A 12,230-nucleotide genomic window follows, 5' to 3' on the forward strand; every position below is an offset into this window, starting at 1 on the left:
TAATAATTTTTTCACAAACCTATTTATTGTAGGACTTTGAAGCCTAGGAGTGTAACATATTTTTCAGCCTGTATTTCTACTCTGCCTAGTTCTATCTCACTGTCAACTCCTAAAGACTACGTTGAATTATGTTTTTTGTAATACTTGTTACCTCTGTATATTTATTGAGCAACAAATTGATTAAATTGTGCATTAAAGAAATAGTGATGTTAGCCTTTTGCATAGGTGTGAGGCATAAACTTCTCAGGTAAGCCACTTAAAAAACCCAAATCAGAACGAAAAAAATACTACTGAAGGCTTGGTAGCATAGAGGTTATAAAATGTATAACATAGGCAGACAAACTATATACATCACCACACACTTGCTAAATGTCTCTTTGCAAATCTTTTAAGAGGCTAAAGAAAAAAAAAAGACATCTTTCGAAGGAGAGGAGTAAAATCATTTGTTTAGTTAAGGAAAATGAGCACTCTGCACAGGTTGTGAAATGAGACTGTTGTCAAAAAGCATGTTTTTACCTTTCTCTATAGCGGTAGGGAAAGCAAAGGGAGAATGTGTTTTAGTGGATTTTTAAAAATTCAGATCATGCCCCTATCCAAGTTGAAAAATAAATTCATTTAAATAAATCATTCATCATTCTCTGTTTTGAAAAGCTCAGACAGAAGGCAGAAAGGTAGAGGCTGACAGCTACCCCCCCTCCACCCTCCAGACTTTCTTCGTTTTTGTTTATTAGGAAATAGTTTTCTGAGGCAAACTTGTATGAACTCAGGTCACAAAGCAAACTTAATCTCCAACTTGTATGCTTTTGATATGTTGGTCATTTTAGCTGCAAAAGGAGCATTACTTACTAAAAATCAGCAATATTGCGAAATAATAAAGTTAAAATGTAGATGAATTAGCACATTAAAGTGCTTTTGTTGTATCTTTAAGCCTAGAGGCAGATCATTAAATATGTATTTCGCTAGAAAGCAACTGTCGAGAAAGATAAGGTGGTTGAAAATATTCTACACTGGAAAAGCCCTCCATCAGAGGGTGGGATGGTTCAGCCCTCAGGACAGGGGAAAGGGAGGACACTCCCACTGTTAAGATTTGCAAGCCTCCAGTGACCTGCAGTTGTTACAGTACTTTTGAGCTGGGGGGAGGGAAGAGGTAAAAATACAAGTATGGCTGTTGTTGCTTCAGCCGGGCCTTAATTACCAGACACAAGAAGCAGTTCAGAAATCTGGTCTCTGTTGTTGTAGAGGTCACCAAATCATTAACATCGTCAATCTGGCAGTAGCTAATTTAAATAGCACCTGATGTTGCAACGCCTCCCTTCGTTTCCCCAACCAATCAGATCCTGGCTTCAGCTGACAGATGGTCCCATAAATGGATGTAAAAAGGGGAAGCTTCGAGCCAATTTCAGCAAGGCTCTGTTCAGTTGTTCTTATCTACATCCTAGAATCGGGGGTTTCAGCTCACTGCTCCTTTTCTTTCTTTTTTTTTCTTTCTCTCCCCCTGCCCCCCCCAAAATAATTGATTTACTTTACAATCATCCGCATTGTGTTTTGTGGATCTTTAAATATATATAACAATAGTAGTCATTTAAAAAATATATTCTGAAATCTTTGAAAATTTTAAGAGAAGAGTCGAAGCTCTGCGAGACCCAATATTTGCCAATAAGAATGGTTATGGTAGGTATGACTAGATTTATAATCTGTTATTTGTGTTGCTGGAGGGAAAAAAAGCATCTACACCTTGACCAGTCTTATGCTTGCACAAGAGTTTAGTTCTCTGCTGCTGTTTGGTTCCTACATTTACTATCTCTTTTGTGTAGAGAGTGCGGGTAGGTCCTTTTATTGAAAAGCAGTGGGGATATAGATTGTCGTTTTGCACAGGTCGTTGTCAGTTTTCCCTTCAACATAAAGGTGGGGGTGGAGGGTGGGCTAAAATAATTGCTGGTTTGTTGAAAGAGGTTATATTACTTGAGACCATAATGGCAAGAGAAGGGTTTTATTTTTGTAAGGGAGAGGGGGTTTGTCTACGTGCCTGGGATTTGTGGGGCTGGGGGTGGATACAGCGGGGTTAGGAATCTCTCCATTTCCGTGCTGGAAATTTAAACCTCGAGAGGCAGCTCCTGGATACTGAACGTTAAGATGGGCAGTTGTGTTTTGGGGGACTGCGCAGTCAAAACGGCAAAGAGAGTGATTTATTTGGGCTTCAGTAAATGCTGCATCTTGTATTTCAAAGAGTTTCCTGTCATGACCTCATAAAAAAGAGGAGGCGGCTTGTATGTGTAGCGGTGCCTGGCGTGTTGAGTTGTTGCTTCCTTCTCTGGGCAGCAGCTCTGTAAGAAGGAATGTCAGCTTTTACATAACGTTCCTTTCTGCTTTTGACACACTGTGTGAGGGTCCATCTTCTTCTGATCACAGATGGAGTGGAATGGCTTGAAGATGGTAAGTGAAAAGAGGAAGGCAGCTTGGAGGTTCCAGCCGTGTGTGTGTGTGTGTGTGTGTGTGTGTGTAAGGATGGTGAACTGTGCATCGTAAATCACTGTGCTGATCGTTTGTGTGTGTGTATGTGTGTGTTGATTAGTATTTCTCTTTTCTGAAAACCGAATCCATCTCCAAGTGTAATGGCACTGCATGCACACAAGGCACGCACACTGCCTCTTTCATCAAACACATTATAGCCAAGCAAGGTTGGTGGTTTTTTTGACAATCAATGTCACTGTCACTGTTGGCTGGCGTGTCCACCGCCTCTGAGCCTTCAACGGAATTACACGACTGCTAAAGTTAAAGGCACATTTCTTTTTCAGTCTCATGCTAGGAGTGATGGGGAAGGCTGGGAATGAGGGGTGGAGGAGGTGAGATTCAGTACCAGCGGATGCAATTGTGAAACAGGACTTTCGGATGTGGAAGGGGAAGTGGAAAACCTTTCTGCCGAAGTAGTAAATCTATTTTTAGCATCATCTTTTTCTGAAAAAAGAAGCAGGGAAACTCCTTGAGTGCCGCTTCTGTCGCCTGATGTTGACCCTGAAGATATGGCACAAAATGGCATGATCAGATGCCACGAGTGCCCACTTTGACTTTGAATTTTCACCAGCAATAGGTTTCATGGGGTTTTAGAGCTGGCTATGGGGGGAGGCTGTAAATTCATATCCATCTTACTTATTTTTCTCCAGAAAAGCCTGGGGAGGACTTTTCACTCTGCATAGATGTTATAACAAAGCTGTGGTCTTTTTCCCATTCTTAGAGGATTGCCTTTGTCTGGCTGCTTGTTTTGATGGGTGTAAAACAAATAAGATTAGACCGAGCAGCCCAACTGAAAGCGATAGCTGGGAGGAAAACCCAATGAAAGGTTGCCGGGGAAACGAACAGAGGAGAAGCCGAGTAGGGAGCAGGTGGCTATCATGAGAACACACTGCAAACAGTGTAAAAAAAAGGGGGGGGGGACAGGACCTCGATTATCTTTGCTGTTCTTTGTGGCCAGCCCAACTTTAATTATTCTTTATAAATAGGTGTTAATTACATTTCTAACTCCGGTTTACAGTGATTTTTAGAAATCTATTTTTAAGCATCTGTTCTGTCTCCCCTGGTTTTTTTTTTTTTTTTTGTTATTGTTGTTGTTTTTTAAAAAACAGAGAGAAGGAGAGGGGGAAGGGAGGGTAGGGAATCTCGCTTTTTTTTTCCTTCCCCCTTTTCCCTGCTGTGAAATTGTACGTGCGAAAAATCGCAAGGAATCCTGTGAGACCATTTGAAAAAAATGTAAATTATATTGAATGAAGTTGACGGAAGCATAATAGTGAACTCTCACAGCTGATAGGTTTTGCAAATGATTTCTTAGAAATTTCCAGCAAATATTCATAGGAAAAATATAGGTAGAATACATTTACCCTAAGCAATGATTTTGTGTTAGGTGATATTAGTAATTTTACTAAATCAGATGTTGATACTGTAGTTCAGGGGAGTTCATTGTATCTCCCATTTTATATCCTGACTAGAAATTACTTTACAGAATAATAAATGAAGAGCTGTAGTCTAGCCTTTTGCTTCCCTTCCCTCTGTGCCTCCAGTCACAGGATCCAGCAAGCTTGCACCCTCACAATCACTGCCTTCCATTTGGCATTTGGTCCTGATTCTGGTCTTGGCATAAACTGAGTGAAAAGCTGATTTTTTTTTTTTTTTTTTTTTTAGTGTCTCTGAACGTCTGGGACCCATGTGTGTACTAGGTGACAGGCGTCACTCTCTTTTTCTCTCCCTAAGTGTGCTTTACCAATAGTCTCTTTTTCTCATGATGGTGGTTACCAGAACGACTGAAAGGTATAGTATTTGGGTGAATAGGAGGTAGCGTAAAAACAACTGAAACGGTGCTCTCTTATGGTTTTTTCCTGAGGGACAAAAATAGATACATGTTCAGGTAACTAATTTTAAGTCCAAAAAGGAGAGATTAGACAATACCGAAAGACATTAAAAGATTAGGAAATATAATTGGCTTTGTTGAAAGTACTTTTAATTTTTACTCTCCCCATTGCAAATCTCCAGGTGCCCTCCCCCATTCTTTTTTCCTTGCAGATGTGTCTGTTTGGTCTTCTTATTGGGGGATTTAAAAATTTTGTTTTGACTCTTGAGGTAAAAATAAATAAACTTATATTTTTTGCCATACACTTAAACCTTACACTCATCTCTTGAGTGCATATACATATGTTGCCTTTAAAAAATAGTTTTTTAAAAAATCTCTAATATTGTTTTTTTTTTTATTTTCTGAGAATTTTCTGGCCATTTCTGGTTAGGGAAAAATAATTTCCACAGGAAGTGTCATCTTGGCTTGGGTTGTAAAAAGACACGTGGTTCTTCTGCTGACCTTTCTAGCTTCTTTGTCTTAAAAATATTAATGCCTGCTACCTGCATGTGGAGGTGTGTCGTTATGGGAGCACAAGGTTGAGTGTGCATTTATTAAGAAGTGAAAAACTGATTGAAAATATTTCTGCAAAAAAACTCCTGACTACATAGCAGTTTTAAAGATCAGAATGTCTATATATCTCATAGTAATAGAATGGCTAAATCATTTAATATTTAAATTTTTGAAAGGGTAAAGTGAACACAGGTGGGGAAGTAGCTAAAAAATTACTTTGAGAATCACTGATTTACAAGACAAATTTAATATCTCATTTTTCAAAAGTAACAAACAACTTAACCATTCGTTTGTGATCTCAGTCCCATTCATTCCTACCTGCCATTCATTCAAACCATCCTCCTGGCCAGACATAGATGGCCTTGCTTCTCTTTGATGGTTCACACAAATCCTTAAAACTTTTTTCTCTCCCTATAGCCTTTCCTTGGTCCTTTGAATATTAGGGTGTTATGAGAGGAAGGCCAGAATGTTGTGAAGTAATAACAATAGAATATTTTTTTAAGAAAGAGAATGAGCCTTTGCATTTTACTTCTAAACTCAGTCTTGAAATAGGGTTTGGGACACATTAGACCTCAGATATTTTAAACCTGGCGTATCTGTTGGGGATAATGTATTTGAAATTTCAAATCTAGAAATCATTACATGAATGGTGCTTTGTGTGTTTTCAATATCTCTAAGAGGATTTGTTGGATGAATTGAGGTGTTTTTCTCAAGTTAGAGTTACTATGAACAATGAAAGGGTTTCCTTCAGGGCAAGTCCTTTTCTTTGGTTTGATTTCTTCCCTTTGCACTTATCTCCTTATTGTAGGTGGATTCTCTTCCTATATGTAGACCAAATACTATTCCTTCCATAAGGAGATATGCTGCTTCATTTAGTCCTCAGCATCATAATATCTTATTTTAATTTAAAAAATGAAACAAATTATCTGTGCATACTGCACATAAGGAATGGTGATCTGGATAGAGGTCATTGTACATGAACAGACGTACTTTGGCCTTGACAAATTTCTTCATCAGTTCCAATGATCTGTGGCCAGAAGGCACTTAATTTATATGCCTGGACATTTAATATGTACATTTGTTGGTGAGCTGGCCAGCGGATGCTAGACACACGAGTATGCGCTGGAAAATGCTGCAATGCAGTATTCTTTCCCCAATGTCATTGGGAATTTTGGGGGTAGGAAGGGAATTGAACATTTTCAAGCTTTTATCTTACTATTTTCCAGTCGATGGCCCATGTTGTATAGAATTGGTCAATTCCCCTTTTGAAAGTAAAGTCAACCTTTTATTTCCCACTATCCATTCCCCCCATACATTTGATGGAAAGTATGTGTGTGAGAGAAAGAGAGGGAGAGAGACTGTATGTATATCAGTGTAAGTGTGTGTTCCTGGATTCCTGCACCTGTCTTAGACTTTCCTTATTTGGTATTACCAAATGTGTATACACACTTACTTGGAAGGATATGTGCATCAATAAATGGAAAGAAAACCGAAATGGGCTGCTTCCCGTAAGAAGTGGCTGCTTCTTTTCATTAACTTCAAGAGTTCTCTTATTAGAAAAATACAAAACTTCAAATATTCATCAAAAAAGATATATCTGGACCCTGCAGAGTTCCATTAGTAACCAAACACCTCTCTTTAACTGTCACTTGAGAAACTATAAATGTGCACAATCATGACAATATTTGTGAGCTAAAAGCTGCCCTTTCAATCAAGAGGTTGGGTTCGAATTAAAATGTGTGTGTATATGTGTGTGTGGGAGGAGGGTTGTTTTTCTTTGGGGGCATTTGGACCCAGTCTTTACCATTGGTAAAAATAAGGAAGGAGGTAAGATGGCTGTGTTAGCATCTGTGCTTTGCTTTGTTAAGTTTGTGTGCGCGCTTGTGTGTTTGTGTGTGTGTGTGTGTGTGTGTGCGCGTGCGTGTGTTTGGAACATCCTTGTATTTTTGAAATCTCCGCGTATTTTAGGGTAAAGGGTTTTTAAAGGTCACTGGCTTTCTAAGGGTAAAAGGAAGGTAATCTGTGGGTGGGTGGGAATTGTCACAAGCAGTAATTGTCTTAAATTAGCTATTTAGCAATGAAAAGAAAAAAAAAAAGCTGGAGGACAGGAGCAGAAAGGGGTACCAACATGTGGATCTGCACCTTTCCGGTATAGGAGATAATGAGTGATAAATTTGAACTGGTGCAGTGCAGGGTGCCCGATAATTTCTCAGAACCTTGACTTTGCAGGTTCATTACTTCCTTGCTTGCTTGTTCACACCTTTAATTATATCCAGTTTGGGATGCTAGCTGGGGGCACCAAAGATGAGCCATTTTGTTTGTTGTTTACTTCATTAAGTATTCAGGCAGTGTGTTCACAGTAGCTTTGAAGCATCAGTGTTAGGAATCAAGCACTTTGAAAATGGAATTGTTACAAAAGAACAGAAAAATAAGAAAGCAGTCAGCCATCTAGCTTGCTTTGGATGTTCACATCCACTATGCTTAATGGTAATATTTATGCTGTTTCTTGTACATTCATTAAGAAATAACTTATGCAGTGTCAGGGCTCCTAACAGGCTGGTGGTTTATGCTCTCGCGCTGGGGCTCTCTCTAGCTCTCTCTTGCTAATCCTCCTCACCGCCCCCCACCCCCCCCAACCCCTGAGATTCTGCCTTTGCCTGGACCATTTTAGGACTGACCATTTTTGCTTTAAGGCGACTCATTATTCAGATCCTTGTTGTATGTAACACCCGAGGTATTTCCCCCCTAATAAGTCTCCAAATCCTTAAATAAATTTTGGTTGAGAAAGCAGTAAAAATGTTGAGGAAATAAGGTCAGTGTAATTGTTGTGCTTGCATTTTTTGTTTTTTGTTGTTTTTGGAAAGTCTTATTTTTAACCACAAAAGTAAAATGCAAAACCAGCACATGTGACTTTTTTTTAAATGGAAAAATATTATATGTCGTAGGTCTCTCCTGAAACTAACTTCCCTTGGACTTTTGGTTTTAAAAATAATATTTAAACTTGAGTTTAATGTCTTAATTATTCATTTAAACTATAAAATGTAATTTATAAATATTTTTCTAAAGGAAGTTTAGTTCTTTTTTCAGGATATGGGGAAGCAGAGAAACGATCCAGCCAAGATGGTGAATTCTGAAAAATACACCATAGCACCGAGGTTTCCTCTCTCTACACTTCATGGCATTGAATCTTCTCCTGTGCCTATGAATTGGTTGTCCTCTATTGTTGTCTACTCTCTTGTAACAAGTAGCCCTTGAAGTTTTTTGCCAGCAGTGTTCATAGTAGAGGCTGGCTGTCATTCCTTATTGAGTGAAGATGTATTTGTTGAGGACTTACCATGTGCATTTCTATGGACCGTGGAATTGAAGGTCACTATTTCTTTTTCTTTTGACACTGATCAAAAGACATAATTAGGGGATAAGTCCCTGTGATTGCAGATAAAGTTAAGGTGAGGGATTTTAAGGTTTGCACGTCGCATGGTGAATGTTTTTCTTTCTGTATTTGCAAAAGCGTAGGCATGACTCCAAAAGATAGAAAAAAAAGTTCTTCTGGACATTTTAGTCTATAATGTTCCACGTGTCCAGATGTTCACTCTCAGGAAGAAGTAAAGTTTGGACAGTTGGAAGGAACTTGTTTTTCAGGCAGCTGCCCATGAAGCTTGGCTGGAACCTGTTAATTTTACAAAATTTGAATGCCTTGCTTCTGACAGAAATGACTCTTTGAATTCCTTTTCCTCTGTTACCCTTTGGAAACACCTGAACAGACGGTGACCCTCTTGTCATGCCCATGTGCAAACTGGAAGTTTGCTAGTGGAGGAGAAATCATAGTTACTTTGTCATACACATCTAGGTACTATGTGATCCATGCATGTGTGTGTATGTGTGTGTGAGTGTGTGTTAGTCTGTCTGTCTCTCTATCATTGAAAGGCAGCTGTGATCCCCAGAGTGCCGTGAGCTGTGCTAATAATGGCTTCTCAAGTAGTCTGTGTTTTCCTAAGCTGCCAGTCTGAACCCTTTAAAGTTTTGCTTTCTAATTTGTACATGAAAAATAACAGGCTGAGTTGAATTTTTTTTTCAAGTGCCCCCTTTGAAGATGCAGCAGTAGTAAATACAGCTCTAATGATAAACCTTAGCTCTAAGTGCTATTTAAAAGTCTGTCGTGGAAAGGCTGAGAACTTGCAATCTTTACTAATGAAACTTTCATTAGGAAAGTGCTCACTTAAAATGGAGAAAACGACTAAGTCCCTGCAATTTGTGATTTTGACCAGATTTGAGTCATCCTTTCTTATGTTACTTTTTGTAATGCAGCCAACCACACATCCAAAATTCTGGATATTGTACATGTCTTCACCATTAATTATATCTGTTGATGCACTGGGTACAGACAGTACAATTCCCAGAAGTCCAGATTCTTACTGTAACACCGAAACAGAAGTGATATTTATGAATAATATTGGGAAAGTTGTCCTCATAGTAACCATTCCCTAAAGGAAGCTTTACATAAATGTGCATTTATTATTGAGGATATTAAAAGGGAATCCTTAGCTTTTACTTTTTAATTTGGGCTAAAATATGTAAATTGTTTTTATTTTGAAGTAGCTCTGTTTTAGGTGGCTTTGGGGGAGGATAACTTTCTAGCTTGATTATATTTTAATTGCCTCTGTAGTAGAAAAGGTTCCGATCTTGAAATCAACCTGGTTATTGTGATTAGGACCCAGAGGGCCAGTGTGCAGATGGGGCTAAAAATGTATTACATTGACTTATAAGCATGTAGGAAAATTAGATTTGTTTCTACTAGATACCACTATCATTATGCCTTTGTTGGCAAGGCCAGCTCCGAGGCCACAGAACCAGGAGTCTGCCTCTGGCTTTGGAGGACCTTCACGGTGTGCCTGTACAGGCAAGCCTCTGAAAAGATTGTTTTTTGTCTTAAGAACCTGGAAAGGGGCCAGGCGCAATGGCTCACGCCTGTAATCCTAGCACTCTGGGAGGCCGAGGCAGGAGGATCCCTCAAGGTCAGGAGTTCGAGACCCCATCGCTACTAAAAATAGAAAGAAATTAGCCAGACAACTAAAAATACATAGAAAAAATTAACCAGGCATGGTGGCGCATGTCTGTAGTCCCAGCTACTCCGGAGGCTGAGGCAGAAGGATTGCTTGAGCCCAGGAATTTCAGGCTGCTGTGAGCTAGGCTGATGCCACGGCACTCTAGCTCGGGCAACAGAGCAAAACTCTGTCTCAAAAAAAAGAAAAAAAGAACCTGGAAAATGCAAAGGACTGGTGAACTTGAATTAGAATTCTAACTCTTCCAGTTAATAATTGGGTGATCATGGAGGAGCTGCTTCAACTTTCTGAGCTTCAGTTTCATCTTTATGATGGTGATGAAAATGCCTGACTCAGGGTTTCTGTGAGAATTAGATGAGAAACAATATTTGAAGGCACCAGCCATATGTAAGACTTGAAAATTGAAGATGCTTAGAGGATGTTGGGTCTCTTTTAGTCTGTTAGTCTTTCTGTCCCTTGGCAAATATCCTTCCTCAGGAAGAGGCCCATCTGCCCATGCCAGATGTCCTGGGCAGTGACATCGCATGCTACCCCCAGCACTCCAGAAGGGTGACACACACCGATTTTTTAACGTAGATAAGCCCCCAGTATTTCCGTGGAATTGTATGGCTTTATTAAGTTTTCTGCATCCTCCTATGGGTTTGCAAAGTACATTCATGATCTCCTTTGGAATTAGAATTAACATGGAGATTTATTTGTTGAAAAAGAAAAAAGATGAAGATAAAATTAATTTTAACTGGTGCTGTTTTTAAATTTCATGAAAGAGCCTGTTAGGAAATGTGTAAGTCAACTAGAAAGAAAATAAAAATGAGTTGAGCTTAACTGATAAGATCCCATCTTTGCTGTCTATATATTGCAAGTTATTTTAGGTATATATTTTTATATATTTTTATATTTTATATATAGTTAAGTTTTATATATTTACTTTATATCTATACATTGTAAATTATCTGACTTTTGCCCAGAAACCAACTTATTTTGGAGGTACTTTTTCCCCTTTACCACATCAGCTTTTTTCTGTATCCACCACGTTTTCCTAATAGGCTGAATTTTGAGGTTCTGTTTCTCAAGGAGTGTTGAAGAGGCTGAGGCAAAAAGTGGCTTAATGAGATTTTTCTAACTTGCCATCAGTTATCCTCCTTCTGCTTGGCGAGGCAGGATGATGGATGGGTTTGGCAGTGCAAACAGCCCTAGAAGTGATCGGAGTGACTGAAGAGGTGTGCGAGATGTGAGCAGAATGCTGGCCCTCAATTCATTACCCTCCCATTTGAAGAAAAAAAAAGAGAAAGGAAGAAAACCACCACAAAGGCCTTGACGTAGTTGTTGATTACGCACAGTTGGGAAGGGGTTGTGGGTGGTATCAGGACTGGTGTTAGGCCAAACCTAATTTTGTACCTTTTTTCCCAGGCTCTGAAGGGGGAAATAAATAGGCACAATAAACAAATTCACCAATTGTTTTAAATTGGGACCTGTTGCTGCTACCAGTGAGAATAGAGAAATAATACAAATAGTTCCTAAAGGGATCCAAGACTTAAACTGAAAACACAATTTTAGAACATTGTTTTAAGGTCACAGGTTTTGAATTCTACTTCATATGCCCATGGAAAGGAGGTAAAGGAGACTCATTTTCTTTTCTTCAATTTAATCCTTAAAATTAGGGTTATAAATTGATCTAATTCCCAAGTGGCATTTTGCAGGACCTATGCTTTAAAAAAAAAAATAAAAAGAGCCTTTATTATGAAACAGACAGACAATAGAACCTTTCTTTTTCCATATGATCTATTTCAAGGCCTCACCGAGCATCTTCAAAGGATTTTGCAGGTGTATGTGTATATACCTTGTATGTGGGCTACAAGCTCTCTGGAAGAATTTAGTTGGTTTTTAGACTGTATTTGTACACTGCAGAAATATAGCTGTAAAAAACAGCAAGCTTTATTTTGACAATAGGGTGGTATAGAAGACGTTTCTCCATATTTTAGCTTAGAAAAATCTCACGTGTATTAATGAAGGATCAATAAGAGATGACTCAGTGATTTGAGCAGCCAAATGAGCAGGGTGGGGGCAGGTGGATATCCCTAGGGCCTTCTTGCTAGATAGGCATTTATATTATTAAAAAATTAAAAATTCTTCCATATTTAAGTCAATACTTGAATCTCAATTCCTTCTTTTCTTACTTTTCTGGCTTAAGGTTTTTCAAGAGAAGAAAAAAGACTTCGAGCTTAGAGGAGCTTTAGTAAGAACTCATAAACAGGTCTCCAGTCAGTGAATTTTGAAGACAT

General features: G+C 38.8%; 1 protein-coding gene across 13 annotated transcripts in view; it reads left to right on the forward strand.

Moving 5' to 3' along the window:
• Positions 1-12,230, forward strand: part of ELAVL4 (ELAV like RNA binding protein 4) — a 141,992-nt gene that overhangs the window by 55,702 nt on the left and 74,060 nt on the right. For 5 of the 13 annotated variants that reach the window (XM_069477919.1, XM_069477923.1, XM_069477914.1 and 2 more), the window contains exon 1: positions 1,391-1,671. The exons of 4 other annotated variants lie outside the window; for them this stretch is intronic. Coding sequence is in view for 6 of the 9 variants with exons in the window: in XM_069477914.1 (XP_069334015.1) it covers positions 1,663-1,671 (9 nt within the window). In the remaining 3 variants the exon portion in view is untranslated. Of the gene's footprint in view, positions 1-1,390; positions 1,672-2,301; positions 2,434-12,230 lie in introns of those variants that run through there. 4 more of the 13 variants (XM_069477920.1, XM_069477912.1, XM_069477915.1 and 1 more) reach the window with 1 other exon arrangement.

The sequence above is a fragment of the Eulemur rufifrons genome, chromosome 8, assembly GCF_041146395.1.
Source record: "Eulemur rufifrons isolate Redbay chromosome 8, OSU_ERuf_1, whole genome shotgun sequence".
NCBI classification, from domain to species: Eukaryota; Metazoa; Chordata; class Mammalia; order Primates; family Lemuridae; genus Eulemur; species Eulemur rufifrons.